At 41.3% G+C, this 23,409-nt stretch overlaps 1 protein-coding gene and 1 non-coding gene across 2 annotated transcripts; one reads left to right on the top strand and one right to left on the bottom strand.

Annotated features, from left to right (window-relative positions):
* Positions 1–1,145: 1,145 nt before the first annotated feature.
* On the bottom strand, positions 1,146–22,285 carry LOC139422939 (zinc finger MYM-type protein 3-like). The gene is made up of 25 exons (XM_071174432.1): positions 22,186–22,285; positions 20,192–21,267; positions 19,881–19,939; positions 19,729–19,795; positions 19,217–19,601; positions 18,851–19,031; positions 14,271–14,483; positions 14,017–14,167; positions 13,784–13,896; positions 13,106–13,192; positions 12,769–12,919; positions 12,469–12,641; positions 11,968–12,133; positions 11,657–11,706; positions 11,279–11,435; positions 9,734–9,849; positions 9,383–9,530; positions 9,134–9,283; positions 7,254–7,354; positions 6,516–6,663; positions 6,231–6,370; positions 5,987–6,101; positions 5,650–5,907; positions 3,075–3,189; positions 1,146–2,915 (listed from the first exon to the last, which is right to left on the bottom strand). Exons 2-25 carry the CDS (start codon positions 21,258–21,260, stop codon positions 2,729–2,731), a joined length of 4,500 nt encoding a protein of 1,499 aa, XP_071030533.1. The 5' UTR covers positions 21,261–21,267; positions 22,186–22,285; the 3' UTR covers positions 1,146–2,728.
* Positions 2,533–2,608, top strand: trnav-uac (transfer RNA valine (anticodon UAC)). The gene has a single exon. It is a non-coding gene; the product is annotated as a tRNA-Val (tRNA).
* Positions 22,286–23,409: the final 1,124 nt, after the last annotated feature.

Below are 23,409 nucleotides of genomic sequence, written 5' to 3'. Positions count from 1 at the left end.
ATCACAAGAATGGTGAGCAAAAATCCCAGAACCACACAGGGGGACCTAGTGAATGACCTGCAGAGGGCTGGGACCAAAGTAACAAAGCCTACCATCAGTAACACACTACGCCGCCAGGGACTCAAATCCTGCAGTGCCAGACGTGTCCCCCTGCTTAAGCCAGTACATGTCCAGGCCCGTCTGAAGTTTGCTAGAGAGCATTTGGATGATCCAGAAGAAGATTGGGAGAATGTCATATGGTCAGATGAAACCAAAATATAACTTTTTTGTAAAAACTCAACTCGTCGTGTTTGGAGGACAAAGAATGCTGAGTTGCATCCAAAGAACACCATGCCTACTGTGAAGCATGGGTGTGGAAACATCATGCTTTGGGGCTGTTTTTCTGCAAAGGGACCAGGATGACTGATCCGTGTAAAGGAAAGAATGAATGGGGCCATGTATCGTGAGATTTTGAATAAAAACCTCCTTCCATCAGCAAGGGCATTGAGGATGAAACGTGGCTGGGTCTTCCAGCATGACAATGATCCCAAACACACCGCCCGGGCAACGAAGGAGTGGCTTCGTAAGAAGCATTTCAAAGTCCTGGAGAGGCCTAGCCAGTCTCCAGATCTCAACCCCATAGAAAATCTTTGGAGGGAGTTGAAAGTCCGTGTTGCCCAGCAACAGCCCCAAAACATCACTGCTCTAGTGGAGATCTGCATGGAGGAATGGGCCAAAATACCAGCAAGTGTGTGAAAACCGTGTGAAGACTTACAGAAAACGTTTGACCTCTGTCATTGCCAACAAAGGGTATATAACAAAGTATTGAGATAAACGTTTGTTATTGACCAAATACTTATTTTCCACCATAATTTGCAAATAAATTCATTAAAAATCCTACAATGTGATTGTCTGGATTTTTTCTTCTCATTTTGTCTGTCATAGTTGAAGTGTACCTATGATGAAAATTACAGGCCTCTCATTTTTTTAAGTGGGAGAACTTGCACAATTGGTGGCTGACTAAATACTTTTTTGCCCTACTGTATACCAGATTTTACGTGAATAAGAAACCTTCTAAAGTGGGAATTTGAGGGGTGAAAACAGACTTAAAAAACAGGATAGTTCACCTCATTTATCAGGGGCCAGTAACAAAAACCTTCTGTAAAGCATATGATCATTTTGTTTAATTGTTCAAGGTAGTTAATTCTCATGAAACATTTCACTCCTCAAAATGTAACTTCAACTGAAAAGGATGTCAGATGCCATGTGTTGTGCTAGAAACAGAGGTGGGCTCCTGTTATGTTACTGTACAGAACAATCCCTTGGTCAACCGACAAGACCCAAGTCTGACTTGCACAACTCCCAGAGGTAAAGGACAAGTGCCATAATGCTAACTGGAGAGGGTTGCCAGTGAGTCTGATTGCAAAGAGAGAGGCCAATCGAAGTACAAATCTTCATAAACGAGTTAGTTTGGGTATGCAAACAGTAATTGTTGGAGGTTCTCTCTCATCAGCCAAACAGTTGCCATGCACAGTATAATATTTCAGTGTTCCAAAACAAGTTGTTTCCTTATGAACCCATAATATGCCGATTATTCTGACGGGTAATAATACCAAAGCAATTGCTCGTCTGTGTAATGCTTTTGGCACAGACTACCCACTAGAAAGTTTACATTTGTCTGTTAAGATAAAACATGCATTTGATTTTACAACCATGAATAGTGAACTGTTGTTTATGAAGAATTTGTACAAGACATTCATTCTTGATTCCTTCAATTAGAAAAAGACAGAAAATAAACTTTATAGTACATAATCAACTTTTCTCAAGACATTCAGGACATAAAATGCATTATACCGTAAGTTTGTAAATGAAAGACAATTAAGCAGGATCAAAAAGTTTAAAATAAAAGATTTCTATCATGAAGTTAGGCTTCTTTTGTGTGGTTTAATGAACGGTTGGTTATATGATTGTAACAATAAGGAATTATGAGGGGCAATATATATACACATTAGCTATGAAGTAAAAGGTCTACCATGACTATGAGTTTCTTGATACTGTACATGTGAACATCTCCTGCAGCAATAAATGGTTTCCACCTCACTGGCCACAGGGTAAACACAGATTTAAAGTGTTTAAGTTGAACATTACTGTTTATGTTATCAGTGTATGAACATTAAGCTTTTGAATGAAACAAAATCCAGTGAGGCTGGCATAGGGAGTTAAATGCAGTGTCAATTAAATAGTTTTATGAACTAAAGTAAAGTACTTTTATACAGCTGTTCTGCACACTTCATAACAAACAAATATATGGGTTTCCAATACAAACCAGACCTTTCAACTAGTTGTCTTTGACGATGCCCAAAGTACCTAAGCGTTCCAAATACATTATCTGAACTGAGGGTGGTATACGGCAGTGCTAATATAGTTTCTATACAGATCTAGCTACAATGGTAATTCTATGGGGGAAATGCTCAATGAACTATTTGTGTAGGGGTGATATAACAACCATGGAACAACTAAAGGCATTGTAGTTAGTACAATGCCAGGGTTGTGGGTCCTGTGTGGCTCAGTTGGTAGAGCATGGTGCTTACAACGCCAGGGTTGTGGGTTCGATTCCCACGGGGGATCAGTACGAAAAGGTATGCACTCACTAAGTCGCTCTGGATAAAGCGTCTAAATTACTAAATAAAAAAAATGGAAAAAGTAACTTGTGCTAGCGGCATCAATATATAAACTTGTTGCGTGGCTGTCAGTCCATGTCTCCCTGTCCCGGGTGCTCATCATAGACATCCTTGACAGCCAGGATCCTGTTGAGCATAATTCCCAGCCTGCCCTTGTCCATGGGGATGTCAGAATACCAGCGAGGACTCTCAGCCATACATGTGCTCTCTGGCTGCAGGTAGAACGCACTGCAGCTGCTCCGCACACCATCTGAGCTGTAGGAACACAGCCATATGTGAATCTAACAAAATAAACTATACACTTTAAATGTATTCATTGCAATGTATCAAACCCATTCAGAATCTATGACACCCAGGGATAGTCCTTCAACTGGCGTTTCAGTTGTGCGTACCTGGCCAGTCTACATTGCTTACCATTTGGAGAGGTAGAACTCAAAGAATTTGACTGGGCATCTGAGAGGGTTCAACCGGTTCTCTTGTTGCTCCAGCTCAGAAGGCTCATCCCGTTTCCTCTTTCCCAAGCCGCCCTCTGTGTGTAAACAGAACAGAGTACACGCTCACTTCACTTCCCTTGGTGTTTATTTTAACACTTGGCTACAGTTAGTGCCAAGCTAAACTGATTAAGCTGATCGCCAGACAGTTATGGGGAACAGTTTAGTTTTTTATGTCACTGTCTGTCATACTATAAAAATGTTATTAAAATTAATATGATTTGGCAATGGACAGGGTCTTTCCTACATAAAAAGGTACTTTTGGCTGTCATGAAGGTCACAAGTCCACGTTTCATCCAACGTTGATTTACATCTAAAACACTTTTCAGACATTCGGTCAGTGATTCTCTACTCGTATATCATGTTGCACAACTCAAGAGTTGCTCCTTTTAGCTTCCTGGTTTTCCCAAACAGTGGCAGGCCAGGGGTTGGCGTTTGTAGTGTGTATGGCCAGGGCCAGTTCTAAGACGCATACCATGGTACACCTCCCATGCTTAGCAGCTCTTCAAAGAACTCCACTTTGCGGTATAAATAGCTGTCCGTCCGACACACTGCAAATAGCAGTATGGGGGGGGGGGGCACAACAACTTCCTTCTCCTACATCAACAGCTCTCTCACTGTTATTTGGAATAGTTAAGACAAGCACTCATAGAACACCAACTGTCAACAGGTGACAATGTCACACTAAAATCCTCTTTTTAATTTTATACATCAGCATAAAACCACCAAAGTAGTACCAAACTGATCCATTTCAAACTGACCTACAAAGCCAGAGGAATCTAGCTAGTGACACTGATATCCAGAGAATGGTCAGGCCAAGTTGAAAATAGACCTACGTTAAAACACGTGATTATGTTTCAGTCAGAACATGCCAGTAATCAGAAAAACACTGAGTAGGATGGAGATGTGGGTCTAGGCTAACCTATATGTTTTAAATAAACAACTGGCACAAGGACAATTTCACAGGAGTTGGTCTCCAAGCAGTACAACTCATTAGCACCATGTTATTTGATCGCTGGAAGAGAGTTTAACAGTTTATCTTCAATGGAAGCTCTTTGAGGTCAGCAGGACCATGTTTAGGAGTGGTGGTCCTGCCTAAGAGAATTGCCCATCACCATCTAATTGCATTTAAATAAAACTGTAGTGATAAGGGGATTTAATAATAACCTTACAACCTGGGTTTAAGACAAATGTCAACCATCATTCCTCAGCAGATAAAGGCAAAGATCCTACAATGCATACATACAAATTATATAAATTACTGAAGTTGAAAATAGCGTATGATATCTACAAGCACAGTATTCTAAGGATGTTTTGGAAAATACATTCTTACCACTAAACTGGACCTCATAACACTATACTAGACTTTCAAACATTCTAAATATGAAGGCAAAGATTGAATTTCACCTAGTTGGAGATATTCATGTAAAATGACTCCATACCCTAGCCCTGGTCAGGCCCCCTGTCATTCAGCTGAAATGTGGTACAACTCAAGATAGGCAACCTGCTCCCCCCACCCCAAGCTGGGGTCATGACCCATGACCCAAAGCAACACAATCTCTCATTGGTTACTGGGAATGACAACTAGCCAATCATCCATTGGGCTAAGGAGCATATTAACACTTCTCATTCACTGGGCTTTGTTATACCAAATCAAATCTCAGACATGAAAATGACAAATTAACGCCAATGTTGTGTTGTGACTTGTACCATAATTATATATATGTATATTTTTTAAAATTGACAACAGCTGTGATGGAGACATGTAGTTTCGAAACAATTTTATAAATGCTGACAGATAATTTGTCCATTCGACATGGTAGGATCTTTTTAATGTTGGTATAATTAATTATGCGAGAAATGGCCGTGGAAACGCATTCATGTGTGAATATTGACATAATAACCATCATATAGAAGTAAACTTAAGAGTCACGCAATGATATGGTGTGTGGTCCTTTCACTACAACTCGGGCAGTAAAAGCATGCAGTTTATTAGGCTACAGATGAAATAAATTATGATGAACTTTACAGGGTGGTTAAAGTGCACGGTGATCTTAATGCCCCTTTCTAATAAATATCGAGGGTCTTATTCTGGTGACATGATGATCAATGCTTTACTGCCGCTTGACAAATATTCTCACTCTTATCCATAGCAATCTCATCATGTAGACTAGCCTACCTGCACTGTATCTGAGAGCTGTTGGCTACAGCACACGTGCCAAGACCAGAGTAGGCACAGTTTGTGACAAAACTATCAGTAGAGTTGAAAATGCAATGGAAACGCATTGAACTTTAGATTTTTATTCGGTACATGAAAATTTAAGCAGAAAAGTATGTTGTGTCCACTACGCCATCACACACACACTGACTTATCTGCAACAAGTCTGTTTGGTGGAAACACAACACTGGTGGGAAAAAGCACATTTTCTTTATGCAGATTTTATAATATTCGCATATATCAATTAGATAGAAACCTGGCTAGTCACACAAACTCTTACCTTTACTTGTTCTCTTGTGTTGTGATTTTGGGTGGTAGCAGACACTAGACGACTTGACCATGCCATGTGGTGTAGACCTCCTCTTGGCCTGGCGCGTGACTGTAGAGAAGGAGAGCTGGAGGTGCTGCTCCACAGTGGTCAGACCAAAGTATTTGGTGTTGAAGAACATGAGAGTGTTGAGCAGGACAAAGGGAGAGTACACACCCAGCTGTTTACACTCCCACAGGTGCTCCTCCAGGACACGAGAACCGAGACCACCTGCACCCAAACACATTACTTACACCCCAAATACAACACAGACAAAATGTGTGAAAATAAAATAGAAATATGAACTCACCATTAGGTGACATGGAAGGTAGCCATTGGCTGACAATCTTATTCAGCTCCTCAGCGAAGGTGACATATAACTGGTCTGTGAATATATTCACCATCCGGTTGTTTTCAAGGAGATACTGGAAAATATAGAAGACAAGACCACTGTGCTCAAATGTTTTAGTTGAACACTGTATAATAAAAAAATAAAATCATGTAAGATTTGAATAAGCCCCTCTTCCACAAATTGCAAATATTAACTACAAGACCTGTTGAATCCCCAGACAGAGGTAAAATACACTGTCAGGTTTGTAGCACGGCCCTCTAGGATGAACAATGTCTTGGACAAACTGCGACAGGCCATGGTTCAGTTCCTCAGGACTACACACGAGAAGGTCTAATGGTTTCTCTATAAGGGAGAAAATTACAGGCACTTTATTATCAGGATTACATTGAAACATTACAGCCCATTTTACTCAAAGGATATCTATCAAACTCAAAGCAGAGCTATCAAAGACAGGTACATTTAAAGTTCCAGTCAAGAGATATCCTACGTTTTCTGTAGTCAGTGTCCGAGTGCTTGCTTTGGGCCCATGACCTCCAGGCTTTAACCCCAAGGGAGCTGTTCAAACCAGCGCCGAGAGGCTGACTGTCCAGGGGATCGTGTAGGGTCATCTCTGACATGGCCTGACGCTTGGGTCCCTGTGACACAAAGCCTATATTAGACATCACACTGCTATGACCTGTTAAGGGGTAGCTACTGTAGTTGGTTAGTTAGTTACTCATATTCTCTTCCGAGTGCACCCATTACATAAATTCTACACGTGCATTGATCATTAAGAATTTGTCTGGTCCAAGAGACCGCCAAAGCGCAAAAGTAAACATTTCAGTATATATGTCAAATACTCTCTTGTTTTAAGGACACTGTTCATTGGTAAACAGTCCATCTTGTCGGTTTTGTGACTGTTGCCTTATGTTACATGAGCTGCATGTTGGGGACCATGCCTGCCTGCCTTCCGCCAGAGATATATTTGTTATTCAGCCATTTCACCTTTGGGACCCTGTTGCAGCTGTTTAAGTATGCAGAACATGAGCACTTTTCCCCAGTAAGTCTGACACCAAGACATTCCATGTTGGTGCCAGCTTTTTCCTGATGTCCAGCATCCTATGCGTCTCTCAAATAAGTTGAACGTTTATGACACTATTTCATTCAATACAAAATGATAGTCATTGTAAGGTCTAGAAAAAAACAGACAAAATACGCTTGTATTATAGGCTGTGTTTATTTATACCTTCTGAACAGTGACGTCGGCGCTCTGCTCTGCTGAAGTAGCATGAGGCGGCATCCCACAGTCAAAGAGGAAATCAACATTGGGGTTCAGGTCCAGGGAAGCTAAAGAACACATGAGAATGGACACAAAATATATATATCATAGACTGTTGACAGAGTGTGTGCAATTATAGTGTACGTTTACACATCTCAGGAAGCAAAGCAAACTAATCAGACCAGGGGGGGGTCTCCAACCTTTTACCGCATTAGAACAACTTTAAAAAAACGAAACATCTCGCGAGCTACTCCTTTTTTTTTTTTATAGCATTCAAATAGGCACATTGTTCTTCTCCCCTGCAACTCTTCCCGGGGTCCTGTAAGTCGTTGGGGGCATTTCTACTAAGCTAACATGGAATATGGATCATTTATCTATTTGATTTGGAATTTTGAGACCCCTTTAGGGATGAAAAAACATTCATAAAATATAGAATTTGGCCTTTACTACTATAGCCCACAGAAATGCACCTAATAACACATTCAAAAATAGCAAAAAAATATATATAATAAAAAGTAAAAAAATAAATAATGATTAAGGTTTTGAAGTGTCTGTCCTATATCTAGGAGATAAGAAACCTCAGGAAATATGTTTTTTGGACACATAACTAACCCCTTGTTTTTGTTGGCACAAAATTACCTCCAAACTTCCTTTAATTTGTATGGGTTGCCTTCAGCCACCATCGTGTTCATGAGTCTCCCCTTTCCACAGTGGGGTAATATTAGTTTTTAGCCAAAACGGTTGACACGACAGACAGAAGTTGGCACATCAGCATTACCGACTTCAAGCAAAATGGAGAAGACCATCGTGTTTGTGAGTCTCATCTTTCCATAGAGTGGTCATATTAGTTTTCTAGGCCAAACCGTTTGAGAAAACCGATTTTCAGGATGTCTCATGGTTTGACAAACACCGATGTAGCTTGGCCACCTTTCACCGCAGATGCAGAAAGGCTGACATGTGCGACTGCAGTGGATTAAGATAAAAACCCATGTAAAAGCTTAAACTGACAGATTTTTATGTTTTTTTGTTGTTGTGTTACTTAGATTGAAGCACAGGTGCGTCAATAGACTTAAGGATTTAATAAAACACTAAGTGGGGCCCTATCAAATCTGTGACCCCCACCCCAAATTCTGTTTTATATTTTCCCAAATTATGTCCTTGGTTTTATTTTTTCTGGTTTTATATATTTTTTAATCTCAAAATTACAATTGTTCATAGAAAACAATGACATTGGATGTTCGGAGTCCATGTCAATGCTTAAATCAAACCAAAATAACATTTTTAGGTCTGGAAGAAAAGTAATACATTTGGATTGAGTGCAATGGGCCTTTAATTGCGAGTGAGGAATGTGTCGTCTAGGATGGCTCTGTACCGCTGCTGCTCATTTCATGGCAAAGTTGGCAAATAACAAATGGTATACTAACTCATGAAATACTTCTGCCAGGTAAGCCTGCTTTGCAGTTAACATTTAATTGAGAAGGTTCTGGGGAAAGTATTTCTTTCAACCCAGTAGACGGTATCACATCAACTGGCAACACATATGTGGTAGACAAGCTCGCGCACCACACAGACAGGGGAAATATTACTGGAAATGAATTGGCAGATATTGTGTTAGGTTTGTCTTTTTAAGCCAATAGTTGCTAACCAGGGGTGGGATAATGTCAATGTTGCATTGATTAGATAGTAGCAAGGAGCTTGCGGCGTCTGATACTTGGGCGATTTGTTTATGACAGTTTGCGGTGGAACGTGCATGTAAAAATGCATGTACTTTCAGAATTGTTTGGCGAGCTATCAATCTGTATGAGACCCCTGCATTAGACATGACATATTATAAAGCTTGAACCTGCCTTTGGTGAGCTCATCTACTGGGTCTTGACCTGGCTCAGTCAGTACATCAGCCATATTGACGGCCATGGAGAGGATGTCATCTTGGGATGAAGAATCAAATAAGGTGCAGTCCCTCAGCAACGGGCCTGCTTTCTGATCACTGTCCAGATCTAAATAAACACATATAGCCACCATATAGTTACAATAATTATATCTAGAACATCAATGGCAAGTTGACTAAGTAGAGAGAGATCCGGAGGAGCCCTTGCCTTTATTTTCCTCTGCTATCATGTCTGCCATGGCCAGAATGTCAGCCTCCAGTGGATCAGATGGGATCTGGAGTTTCAGGTCATTTATGTATTCCACAAGTTTATCGATATGATCCAGTGTGACGGGTAGGAACATGGGGACAGGGATCTAACAGAGAATAAAGAGAAAAACAATAAGCAGACAAATAGGACAATCACTCTAGAGAACCACAGATTGCAGCCGTGTGTAGGCACCCATAAGGAACACGTTTGGCTGGAAACAAAGAGTTACTCTAGACTCTAAATGAATGACGATAAGCCTAGAGTAAATTTTGCACAATACACAACAGGACCTAGACAAAACCAACTCACCGGCAGAGGGAGGGCCATTGGTATGGGAGTGTACTGAGAGTACATATTCAAAGGTACAGGAACAAACACAGGTACAGGGACTGGCAACACCACAGGTGGGGACTGCAAGAAATCATCTGAAACAACCAGACAAAATTTATTAAAACCATGAAGGTGCTTTTTTTTTGTTGCAATTGCTAATATAATATATAATTGTTGGCCTGATTTAACATAAAGCTCTTAGCATATGCATAGGGATATTATGTTTAAAGCTAGAATCCTTAGCTGCAATATCCATTTTTGGACTTATAAATTAATGATATATACACCTATTGATTCTTAAAAGAATAGATCTTAAATATTAAATACAGTGTTAGTGAGTCCCATAGATGGGTTGGTTGTTGTGTGAGCAACTAAGGGGCAAAACAGACAGGGTTGGCTTAGAATGTTGACTATGTAAACTATATTTAGTCTCCAAATGTTTATAGAAAACATACATTAATTGAAAACTTACAATGAGCAGTCTCAACTACATCGTTACAGTTGTTGGTTAGCTAGCTAGAATTAAATTAGACACGACAGACAAAATAAGACATGGTATCAATAAGATATTTATATATATATATATATATATATATATACACACATACACACAAAAGTATGTGGACACCCCTTTAAATTAGTGGATTTGGCTATTTCAGGCACACCCATTGCTGACAAGTGTATAAAATCGAGCACCCAGCCATGCAAACTCCATAGACAAACATTGGCAGTAGAATCACCTTACTGAAGAGCTCAGTGACTTTCAACATGGCAACAACATAGGATGCTACCTTTCCAACAAGTCAGTTCGTCAAATTTCTGCCTTGCTAGAGCTTCCCCGGGCAACTATAAGTGCTGTTATTGTGAAGTGGAAATGTCTTGGAGAAAAAACGGCTCAGCCGCGAAGTGGTAGGCCGCACAAGCTCACAGAACGAGACTGCCGAGTGCTGAAGCACGTAAAAATCGTCTGCAACCGGCCCCCATTTCCTGTTTCAGCATGACAATGCCCCCATGTACCAAGTGAGGTCCATACAGAAATGGTGTCTTGAGATCAGTGTGGAAGAACTTGACTGGCCTGCACAGAGCCCTGACCTCAATCCCATTGAACACCTTTGGGATGAATTGAAATGCCGACTGCAAATCAGGCCTAATTGCTCAACATCACTGCCCGGCCTCATCAATGCTCTTGTGGCTAAATGGAAGCAAGTCCCTGCAGCAATGTTCCAACATCTAGTGAAAAGCTTTCCCAGAAGAGTGGAGGATGTTATAGCAGCAAATGTGGGACCAACTTCATATTAATTCACATAATTTTGGAATGACATGTTTGACGAGGAAGTGTCCACATACTTTTGGTCATATAGTCTACAATGGGCTGAAACGAACCACCTACGATTCCCCACTTGGCATCTTCCTGTCATTGTTGCTAGCTGACCATTCAGAATCATTGATTGCTGCGCATCATTTTCGTTATGTTGTCAGCCAACCAGTCTACAGAAAGGGACATGGGATTACATTCGCCATTACCTGTCTGGCAACTCTGGGACTTCATCTCAGGTTTACATGCAACACCAGTAGTGGCCATCATGGGTTTACACATGGAGGATTTGTTCCTTTGGGAGAGAGGTAGAGTGAAGGGAGGAGCAGGCTTGGCTACAGTCCTCTTCAGGCCTCTTCCTGTGGCCTGAAATAACAAACATTGACATAAATAAATGTTTGGATGTTCACTCAGCAGAAATTTGAGAAAAGTAGCTCTTTGCTTTATTTCAAAATCCAATCACATTTTTTTCCAAGCAGAGAATACATTTGTATGCGTGGTAAAAGCCAAGCTCAAATTTATTTTTGTGTCCTTTCGGTAGCATTTCCCCCCAACTTTTGGAGCAGCAAGTCAAAAAGCACACTTACTTCACTTGTCTTTATAGCTGCAGGGGGAGGTGTAGACTCTGGGGAATGAGCTGTAAGTCCAGTAAACATATACAAGTTTAACAGCGAATTACTGAGACGAACATGTGTTTACATTTTACAGATTTTAGGGAAATCACAAAAACAATAGCAGTAACTTTGTAACATTATGTCAAACAGTGAAAATCAAACAAACAATTATATTACAACACAGCATACTTAGAAAAAACAATTCCCATGTATGGACTGGGTTTATGATCAATACAGTATGGGTGTTGTGTTTGCATGTGTTGTTATATGTGAAGCAAACGCACTGCTGAGCAGGCTCCCAGGGCCCTGCTTGGTGTCTAGGTTGGGCTGGTTCTGTTGGCTATAGAAGCGTAGGAGGCACGGCTGGTCACAGTAGTGTTTGATCTCTCCCCTCCAGTGGATGGTCTCCAGGAGCTCCCCCTGACGCTTGCAGGCATGGCACTGTGCTTCCTAAGAGAACACACAGCTCAAAAAACACACAAAAACCATACATACAGCACATACATTGTAGCCTGGTAACAGAGGACACTGCTAACACAATTTGATCGCAAATCATGCACATTCTGGATTCATTCTGTCATGATGACAATATTGTGCCAGTTTAGCCCATACATTCTGAAGCTATCATTCCTCAAACAAAAAGTGTCTATATTACCATACAACAGACAATGCAGTGAAAAGAGGGTGAACTGAATGCAGCCTGTGTACCGGCAGCCATTTAAAACTTCTCAGTGTCAGTCATATGGTCATGATGTAAATATGGCATTGTTATTGTTCGGACATACTTTCAGGTACCACAGGAGGTATTTGCTTTTACAATCTTCGCTGCAGAAGTCCCATGTGTTGCCATCCTGTTCCTCCGTGACCGCCCGTGAGCAGGTCTGAGAACAGTATGTACAGGTTATACAGCACAGGCCCAGTTGTTGAGCAAAGTCTTGCTTGTACAGTAGAATGCAACCTTGGTAAAAAAAAGAGACAACAAAAAAACATAAGTCTCTGCCTAGAGACACAGTAAAGTGTTTCCATGTAAATCGACAATCTATTGCATATAAAAATGAGCACAGAAATGCATGCATCATCCTAACCGTCACTGCAGAAGGTTTTCTCCACCCCAGAGAACTTTATCTTCTTATGCAGCAGTTTCTCTTGGTTGCAGTGCTCACACACGGAAACCACACCATTCAGACGCTTGTAGTCCTCACAGCACTCCTTACAGCAGAACTGATATATTGAGTCCTGAAAGCAAGCAAAATAATAATATATTCAAGCCTGGTGTAACAAGCACCATTATCTCTCAACTGAGCCATACAGGACCACACAGAATCCTGGATGTACTTTTTGAAGTAGTCTTGAAAAAAATAACAGTTTTCACTAAACCACTTTTTTTTGGCACAATGCATGTAAAATGCAAATGTTGATTACCTGCCAGTCTAGGATTTCTGGTACCCCACTGAACATGTTATGACAAGAGAGACAGTTGAAGTAGAGGTCTCCATTGGGACTGTTGCTCTGTGAAGAAGAGTATATTTCTTAATTGGAGATTTAACAAGAAGAGAATGAGCAGCAAACATTAAGCCAAGGCAAAAAAAACAACAAGCAACCCCACAGAACTAGTATCAAAGAGGGACTCAAGAATGTCTCAGCCCATTCTCAGAGATTTTATTGCAAGGTTTTTGAAGAAACAGACCAAGCCCTAATTCATAGGTTCTTCGGTAGAATAAAGGCAAAAGCTTTCAAAGGGTGACCCTCTCCACACTAAAGAGCTTAATGATGAGTTTTTATTTTAACGGGCTCCAGAAGTGAGGCTGAACTCCCCACTGCAGCTGCTTGGTCTGCATTTTAACTAGCATTTTCTGCTTAACGGGCACCTACGGCCAAGCCTGTGCATCACACTGTAAATATTAACGGTTCCCTTTTTTCACTTTCAGAATCCATCACCACTTTTTTTTGTTGAACAACTGAGGTACTCAAATGTACATTTAATACAAAATAAAGTGTTGTATAAACATCTGGCAGACCATGTTGTGACTAAATACTGGACAATGCATCTGTAGGTTGTAGTGTTGTCCAAACTCTATTAAGGGTATGGATTTATCCAACCTGAAATTTGCTCCAACAGCTAGGGCTACAGAAGACGTACACGGCCTCATTTGTTTTACAGTAGTAAGGTTCAGAGGGGCTTCTTTTGCAGGAACTGCAGGCTTCACTGGGCACTGGAAAAAAAGCAGATGTAATAATAGTGAAAAGCCATTCACAGTCAGACATCACGTTAATACATTCAGATTAAGCAAAGGTGAATTAATACAGTAGTAAACAAGAAGAGTAGAATGTACCTGTGTCCCCAGAAGTTTTAACTTTATGTGAGGCGATACAGCACAAAGAACAGAAGTGTCTGGTCTTGCCATACTGATCCACTTTAGACAGCATTTCAAAATTCTTACACAGAGTCCTACACCACTGGCACGAGAGCACCTTAGTGTTTTTCTGAAATCAAAGACGACACTTTGATTAAACACAAAGCAGACAAATCACTCTCGTATCACTCAATAGTACAGGACTGTACATTCAAGTAGATATAAGCACCCACCATCTTATACAGCCTGAGACAGGAGGAGTTGCAGAACCTCCTCTGTTGGCCCTCATGCAGTAGGTACTCAGCCCGGGAGGTGAAGGTGTTGATGTAGGTGCCACACGCGTCACAGCAGCTGGTCTTCAGGCCCTTGGTGGCGCGGAAACGGTTGAAGCAGGCATCACTGCACATCAGGTGAATCATGTTGCCCATGGTTACTTCATGGTTGATCTGAGGCAGAAGAGGGAAGGAAAGTAAGAAACTCGGGGCTGAATTCTATCAATCCTAACTTCAAATAATGCCACCCTTTTTCATTTCCCATTAGTCGACCAAAATCTTGTAGTTGGTTATAATTTATTCTGCTGCATGCTCATAGCATACAAAAAGACTCAATAGCAGCATAAACTTGTCGATATTGATTTCAAAGTTTGACAGAATTCCTGTCTCATGCAGACTCCATAATCCCAGCATAGATCCAGTTACACACAAAATATTTTCAATTATGAAATATCAACATGAGGTGACCGTGGAATGTGTGTCACTAGGGTTTAAGTATTCTTTGTCACTACTTCTGGGAAAAGCCCATGACGTGACAAACACTTCACATACACTACATTGACTGAGCTCGAATTGAAGCGTGCTGATCAGATCTCTAACCAGCATTTCCAACAGAAAGACAACTTTAAAGAAGGTATACCATAATCACATTATTGTGTGGTTTTGCAGTGCTTGGCATTAAAAAGTGCCTACTTATTTTTAATACATTTTATTGTACAAATTGACAAATGACTAACAGATGGTGGGGGAAACTCAAATCAGAACAAGTAAGGCTTATGCCAGCTTTTCAATGTAAGCATAAAATGTTGACTTGTTGCTAGAGTAGACGCTGCAGTCTTTAAAATAGCTTCAATATAATGTATGACTAACAAAAATGCCTACAGCATTTTAAACCATAAGCAAAGCATTGTGGAAGTGTAGTCATACTGTGTTAAAGGTCCAATGCCACCATTTCTATCTCAATATCAAATCATTTCCATGTAACAATTAAGTACCTTACTGATTGTTTGCAAATAAAATAGTCAAGCAAAAATTATGATAGGACTGTCTGGGAGTGGTCTGAGTGGGAAGGGAAAACTGAAAAATAACTGGTTTCGGCAGAGAGGTTTGGAACTCTTGTTGGTCTATTTAAATGGAACTGACAGCGTTTTAGCAACATCAAATCATATTAAAATCTGTTCATACACACACCCAGAAAGAATACGAAGCTACTAATCTAGGACAAAAGGGCTTCTCAACAGTTTTACCCCCAAGCCATGAGACTCCTGAACAGGTAATCCAATGGCTACCCCATCTATTTGCATTGTGTGCCCCCCACCAACCCCTCTTTTACACTCCTGCTACTCTCTGTTTATCATATATGCAGTCACTAATTATCCATTCATATACATACTACCTCAATTGGCCCGACCAACCAGTGCCCCCGCACATTGGCTGACCGAGCTCTCTGCATTGTGTCCCGCCACCCCCTTTTACACTACTGTTACTCTGTTCATCATATATGCATAGTCACTTTAACCATATATACATGTACATACTACCTCAATCAACTAACCGGTGCCTATACGTAGCCTCGCTGCTGTTCTAGACTCGCTACTGTATATAGCCTCGCTACTGTTATTTTTACTGTTGTTTTTATTTCTTTACTTACCTATTGTTCACGTAATACATTTTTTGCACAGTTGGTTAGAGCCTGTAAGTAAGCATTTCACTGTAAGGTATACCTGTTGTATTAGGCGCACAATACAAATAAACTTTGGTTTGACTACTCAGATATGGTCATTTTCATATTTTAAAACATTGTGTTTGGTAATGACGTTTGTGAATATTCTATAGCAATATGGGCTCCAGGGTGGCGCAGCGGTCTAAGGCACTGCATCTCAGTGCAAGAGGCGTCACTACAGTCCCTGATTCGAATCCAGGCTGAATAATATCCGGCCGTGATTGGGAGTTCCATAGGGTGGCGCACAATTGGCCCAACATCATCCGGGTTTGGCCGCAGTTGTAAATAAGAATTTGTTCTTAACCTTTTTTGGATAGGGGGCAGCATTTTCACTTTTGGATGAATAGAGTGCCCAGAGTGAACTGCCTCCTACTCTGTCCCAGATGCTAATATATGCATATTATTATTAGTATTGGATAGAAAACACTGAAGTTTCTAAAACTGTTTGAATGATGTCCGTGAGTATAACATAACTCATATGGCAGGCGAAAACCTGAGAAAAATTCAACCAGGAAGTGGGACATCTGAGGTTTGTAGTTTTTCAAAGCTTGGCCTACCGAATACACATTGAGATATGGATGAGGTTGCACTTCCTAGGGCTTCCACTAGACGTCAACCGTCTTTTGAAACTTGAATGAGGATTCTACTATAAAAGGAGGGGCTCATGAGACCTGTTTGAGTCAGTGGTCTGGCAGAGAGCCTTGGTCTCATGACGAGAGCTCCCAACAGAGTTACCTCTCATTCCAGTGCTTTCCTGAAGACAAAGGAATTCTCCGGTTGGAACATTATTGATGTTTTATGTTAAAAACATCCTAACGATTGATTCCATACATCGTTTGACATGTTTCTAAAGGACTGTAACGGAATCTTTCGAGTTTGTCTGGATGAAGTGCCTGCGCCTCATGAAGATGGATTACTGGGCTGAACACGCTAACAACAAGTGGCTATTTGGACATAAATGATGGAACTTTATGGAACAAATCAGTCATTTATTGTCGAACTGGGATTCCTGGGAGTGCCTTCTGATGAAGATCATCAAAAGTTAGTGATTAATTTTATCTATATTTCTGCTTTTTGTGACTCCTATCTTTGGCTGGAAAAATGGCTGTGTGTTTTTCAACTTGGCGGTGACCTAACATAATCATATGCTGTGCTTTAGATGTAAAGCATTTTTTAAATCGGAGAAGATGGGTAGATTAACAAGATGTTTATCTTTCATTTGACAATAGTCTTCAGACATAGTTTATTTTATTATGAAAAATGAGCCAGAACGATAACATCGCGTCAAGTGGTCATATGAGTTTTGCTCGCGCAACAGAGTCTGAATAGGTATTGCTTTTCCCTCTCCTACTGTGAAAGACATTTGCGGTTGATATATTATTGATTATATATTTTAAAAACAACATGAGGCTTGATTATCAAAAAACTTTTGACATGTTTCTGTGGACATTATGGAAACTATTTGGAATTTTCGTCTGCGTTGTCGTGACCGCTCTTTCCTGTGGATTTCTGAACATAACGCGACAAACTGAGGTATTTTGGATATAAAAATAATCTTTATGGAACAAAAGGAACATTTGTTGTATAACTGGGAGTCTCGTTAAGTGAAAACATCCAAAGATCAAAGGTAAACGATTAATTTGATTGCTTTTCTGATTTTCGTGACCAAACTTCCTGATGCTAAGTGTACTTAATGTTTTGTCGTGCGATCGATAAACTTACACAAACGCTTGGATTGCTTTCGCTGTAAAGCATAATTTCAAAATCTGACACGACATGTGGATTAACAAAAGACTAAGCTGTGTTTTCCTATATTGCACTTGTGATTTCATGAATATAAATATTTGTAGTATTATTTTTTTTTTGTACATTTTTTATACCTTTATTTAACTAGGCAAGTCAGTTAAGAACAAATTCTTATTTTCAATGACGGCCTAGGAACAGTGGGTTAACTGCCTGTTCAGGGGCAGAACGACAGATTTGTACCTCGTCAGCTCGGGGGTTTGAACTTGCAACCTTCTGGTTACTAGTCCAACGCTCTTAATTAACCACTAGGCTACCCTGCCACCCCATTTATTGAATGTAGCGCTATGCTATTCAGCGGTTGTTGATGACACTTATCCCGTTAGTGGGATTGCAGCCATAACAAGTTAATATGTGAAAGTTACATATTTCTAAAAAATATTTTGGAATTTTGCGCGATGCCCTTTCAGCGGAATGTTGTCGAGGGGCGCGCTAGAAAGGTTAACAGACTTGCCTAGTTAAATAAAGGTTAATCATTCACTTTGAACTGGACTGTGTGTTTACAGGCAGCAGCAACAGTGAGACTTAAGTTTATTAGAAAGCTTTCGCCAAAAGCCACCTGAATGGATTTCTGCAAATATGTAAACATGACGGGAGTCCTCTTACATTTGTGAACTTTACAGCCCTATTGATCAAACAACCATGAAAAGGTAGGCTCTCTCCCCCTCAAGTGCCTATGTACATCAAAAACAACCAGATCAACAACTAATGTTAGCCAGAGCGAGATGAGCTAAAAATCTAATGAGGGAACAGTAGATAAACCCTCAAACTTTTTCAGCTTGTAGTTGGCCGTCAAAATTGCACAGATAAACGATGGGGAAAAAGTAACCTGCTCACCATTCTTCAGCTTGCCTGTCAACGCATGCTTGTCCCAACCCACGTTTTGACAACTGAATGGGAACTTGCCTGCCTGCCCACCCATTTGACTGAAGCCAAATACATTTGATTGACAACTAAGAGATATGCTATGGCTGGGAGCTCATCATCTAAAATGTTATGGCGAAAGCTTTGGTACCTCACGCATGTGGTTGCACACGCTGCATCTTTGGGCAGGGGCACTTGGTTTTGGGGGCTGTGTCGGGCCCTTCTCCAGCCGGGCCTCATACAGGGAAAGACAAGTGCTATTGCAGAATTCTTGGAAGGACTGTGACTGGCCAACCTGTGCAAGCATGGTGTCCTTTCTATTCCCCATGTCCCTAAAATAGAAGACACAAACATTGAGGTAAATTTCACAAATATTGTTGAGATCAAAACGATGCACAACGTTAACACTTACTTTACTATGAAATAGCATGAGGAATGTTATAAAATCCACTGTCCTTACTGGAAGGAATAGCAGAAACTAAGAACACATTCATTGAATATCTATTGAGAGGCTTACCTTTTACAGAAAGCACAGGGCTTTTTCTTGGGGGCTTTCTTGCCAAAGGAGTTAAGGCAGGTGGAGCTGCAGAAGAGCTGAGGCTGACCCCTGCGCTGGTAGGCAGTCTGTCCGCTCTGCAGAATCCCACTGCAGTTGGCACAGAGGACCCTAGTAGGCTGGCGAGGGGGTGGCGGCCGGGGTGGAGGGGGTCCTCCAGACCTCTGAGTGTACGCAGGGGTAGAGGCAGGACCAGACAACTTCGGGGAAATTAGGCGGGGGGGCGGAGTGCTCTGGCTCCTTTGGGAGACCCTGGTGGAGCGCCGGAGGCCAAACCGTGCGGGGTCAAAGTCTGTGTCCCTCGGATCATCAGCTGCATCGTCAGAACCGCTGTCCGTTAGCTGGTCTGCAGCAGAAGACAACGCATTTAGATCAGCGTGATAATCATATAATTGGAAAAATAGTCCTACAAAATGATAGTTGAGACCGAGGTAAAACGAATTAGCTAAGCAGATTTACGAAAGACGTTTTACCTCCATCAGACATGTTTTGCGTATTTTTCCTCCCTTCTCCACGATTAGGACGACCTCTCTTTCTCCCCTACAATAAATGAGAAGAGTAACTAACAGTAATTAACTTAATTTTACAGAAAATGTTTAGAATTCATGGAAAGTTTTTTTTTTACCGTAGTCTTTTGACCATTTGGATCTTCGACGGCGACCTCAGTTTCAGGTTGTTCCTCAGCTGAAACACAATCGATCATCAGTAACTAAAGGCTGTTCATGACATAGTAGATGCAGACTATATGTAAACTGACATGGCTATTTGAAGAGGTGATTGCTAATCGTTTCTCAAAGATGTGTAATTAAGCCTAAATCAAGTTTTGCATTTCCCTTTATCCTTCTCAAACTATTTGTGGCACTGAGACTTCTATGTATGTGTGACATAAGTTAATAAACTTATGAGCCTAAAAACCTAAAGTTCCTTACTACACACCTTCACCTGGTGTCAATGGCTGGGCCCAGGATGATAGTGGGGACATACCGCCCCCCACAGGCTGTTCTTTCTCACTCTTTTTCTCTGCTGTGCCCTCTACCTTTGGCACCAATCCATAGAATGATAAGGCTTCCTCTTTGCCTGGACCATCCTCAGAGTGTGAGCTCTCTACGCTGACTATAGAAGGCATATTTGGATCAACTTCATCTTGAACAGATGCAGTGGGATCTTCATGCACTATGTCCATTTGCTCCTCTCCTGTCTCTGGCATCTGTGTCCCAGTTACAGTCGGAGTTCCCTCGGTGACCTCCAGTCTGTCTGTTCCAGGCACAGCTCCCATTTCTGACCAGGCTTCTGTGTGACCCTGCCTGCCCCACTCATCCTGACTGAGGCCTGTGGCTGAACCGGAGGGCTCTTGGAAGTCTGAGTGTTCTGGCAGGCCTGTGGGCTCTGAAAAGCCTGAGGGTTTTGAAAGGTATGAGGGTTCTGGATAGACTGAGGACTCTGAGAAGCCCGAAGGTTCTTGAAGGTATGAGGATTCTGGAAGGACGGAAGGTTCTGGAAGGACAGAGGGCATTGGAAAGACTGAGGGTTCCTGAAAGTCTGATGGTTCTGGAAGGACTGTGCGGCTGTAAAAGTCCTCCACCTGGACTTTGGACAGTTCCAGTGAGTCTGGGTCCCCCAGGATGCTCAGACTGTCCTGAGTTTTCAGCCTCTCTCTTTCAGATTGGGTGAGAAAGGTTGTCAACTCGTCAATGGCCTGCTGCTCCCCACTGTGTCCCTCTGTTCCCAGTGAGCCAGAGTAGGCCACCTCCATATCAGTCTGTGCAGGCTGCAGGTCCATATCATTCTGTGCAGACAGTAGGTCTACATCAGTCTGAGCAGGCAGCAGGTCCATATCACTCGGTGCAGACAGTAGGTCTTCATCAGTCTGAGCAGGCAGAAGGCCCATATCAGTGTGCCCAGAAAACAGGTCCATATCAGTCTGTGTGGATAGCAGGTCTAGATGTACATTCTCATTGGCCATTTGAAAAGTGGCTGAGGTTTCTGGATGCTCTGAGGGTTCCATACTGCACCTAACATCACAATTTAAGAGAAACGAAACAACAAAAACAATGGTTTGCTTCAGTCTCACATGACAACCGATTTGTACTCATGTCAAATCAAATGTGGTGGTAGGTTTGAGAAATTACAGCCACAAGTTGCTAGTTTATTGTGGATCCGCTATTCTAGACCACGAGATCACACGAGTGAAGGCATATATCTAGTTAGCTAGCTAGGTCAATTTATCTAAAGTTTGGTACTCGTTAGCTAGCAGTTGTCATTAGTTACCACAGCCACAATGGAATAATTACATTTATGGCTAAACCCCGCCTATTTATACAATTTCTCGTAAAATCTGATTATAAACCTAATCATAACCACACTGCTAACCTTATGCCTAACCCTAATTTAAGCCCAAAAAGTTCATTTTTGTTTTCATTATTTTTTACGATATAGCCATTTTTACTCTGTGGCTGTGGTAACTAGTAATAACCCCTAGCTAGTTTGGCTATGGCAACGTTGCTGCCTTTTGGCGCGCCTCACCTGGCGTCTCCATTTTTGCAAGTTAGAATGCTAGCTAGCTAATGCTAGCTATTTAGCTAACTACCTGGAAAGCTAGATAGGTACATGTTAGCCCATTATTATATATAGAATCTCAATACTATCTATACAATAGACATAACTCGCTATTTGCATGGTAAGCATATAATGTTTTATGACTCTGCAAAGAGACCGCTAATAACGTTACTGGCTAACGTTAGCTAATAGCTAGCTAGCTTCCAATACGCTATCTGCTAGCTAACGTTACGAAGCTAACGTTGCCTTATGCAAACTAGCAGTCAAACTAAATCACTAGCTAACTAATTCTAATACAGTAACTTTATTAAAATATAATATTAATGATTCAAACATAAATTATGATAGACTTCTACAAAGTATGGTGCATTTACCTGTAAATATGAAATGTTGCTGTAGCTAGCTAAAATGTTGCATGCAACCACCACCAAACTGCGGTGTGTGGCTAGTTTCAAGCTACAACTTCCTCTTCTTCTATGGCGGTCTGCAAACAGACGTTAGAAGTGCATAGCGCCACCTACTGTACTGGAGTGTATTGTCAAAAAACAATGGTCAATGATCAAAACAAACAAAAACACGAAACCCTTCTACCTAATCATGTACTACTAAGAACATGAAAAAAAGAGCCCTTCTAACAAACCCCCGTCCCCGTCCAGCCTTTTGAATCGTGTTCCACTGACCTTTCTTTGGAGGACATATAAATGCCAACCTAAGAACATGAAAAAAAGAGCCCTACTAACTTCTAACAAACCCCCACCCTGTCCCGCCTTTTGAATCTTGTTCCACTTGGTCTACAAGTCCGTTCCCTCCCACACCTGAATGGGCTGGGACCCAGCAGAAACACACTACTACAACCACTCTCTCAAGTCTCCTTAATAGAGTCAATGCCTCCAATAGTAGATCACTCATATTAAAGTTACCAGAGGATAAACTACACAGTACAGACAAAGAATCTGAGCATAATACAATTCTAATAGGTTGAGCGTCCTCACCCACTGGAGAGCAACTACCATTGCCAACTGTTCAGCATACAGACAGAGTATACAGACAGTCCATCTGTTAGTCTTCTACATATCTGCACATCAAATTCAGCAATGTAAACTCCCGCTCCCGTGTATCCACTATCAGGATCCTTGGAACCATCTGTAAACACTTTTTAAATTAGCATGAAAGCTACTACTAATGTCATTTTCAACCAATCTTTTCTCTTTTCCACCAATGTTAAATCAACAACAGGTGTCAAAAGTGACCACGGAGGGAAATCCACAAGCTACAGCTTTCTCGTGAGCTCTCTACGCTACAACAAATGAGCCAATCACAATTATCAAAGGCCCTATCTGACTATGGTCATTTGGTCCTGTACCTAGGGTCATCTTCATGTCAGTGAGATTTTAGAAGAGTTTTGTAGACCTATTAGCTTTTCTCACGCACTTCCAGTATTCTGACTTATGGAGGCTAACTAGTCATGGGTGTTGGTAGCAGAGGCTGACAACCACCCTGTCAAAAAATGTAGCAGCAGTCTCAACATGGGAATAGGGGATAATGCGGGTATCTAGAATCAAATAACAATTTTAAAAATTGGTCACATACACATGGTT

The sequence above is a fragment of the Oncorhynchus clarkii genome, chromosome 12, assembly GCF_045791955.1.
Source record: "Oncorhynchus clarkii lewisi isolate Uvic-CL-2024 chromosome 12, UVic_Ocla_1.0, whole genome shotgun sequence".
NCBI classification, from domain to species: Eukaryota; Metazoa; Chordata; class Actinopteri; order Salmoniformes; family Salmonidae; genus Oncorhynchus; species Oncorhynchus clarkii.
The sequence above is the reverse complement of the archived record's forward strand: the minus strand, read 5'-3'. Positions and strand labels throughout refer to the sequence as shown.

Bases quoted from the DNA above. Each gene is read 5' to 3' on its own strand.
- LOC139422939 (XM_071174432.1), bottom strand. From the start codon at position 21,260: ATGGAACCCTCAGAGCATCCAGAAACCTCAGCCACTTTTCAAATGGCC. The intron at 13,193-13,783 runs GTTGGATAAATC...TCTTCTTCACAG, and splicing joins GCTGTTGGAGCAAATTTCAG to AGCAACAGTCCCAATGGAGA. The intron at 5,908-5,986 runs GTGAGTTCATAT...GTTTGGGTGCAG, and splicing joins ACCTTCCATGTCACCTAATG to GTGGTCTCGGTTCTCGTGTC.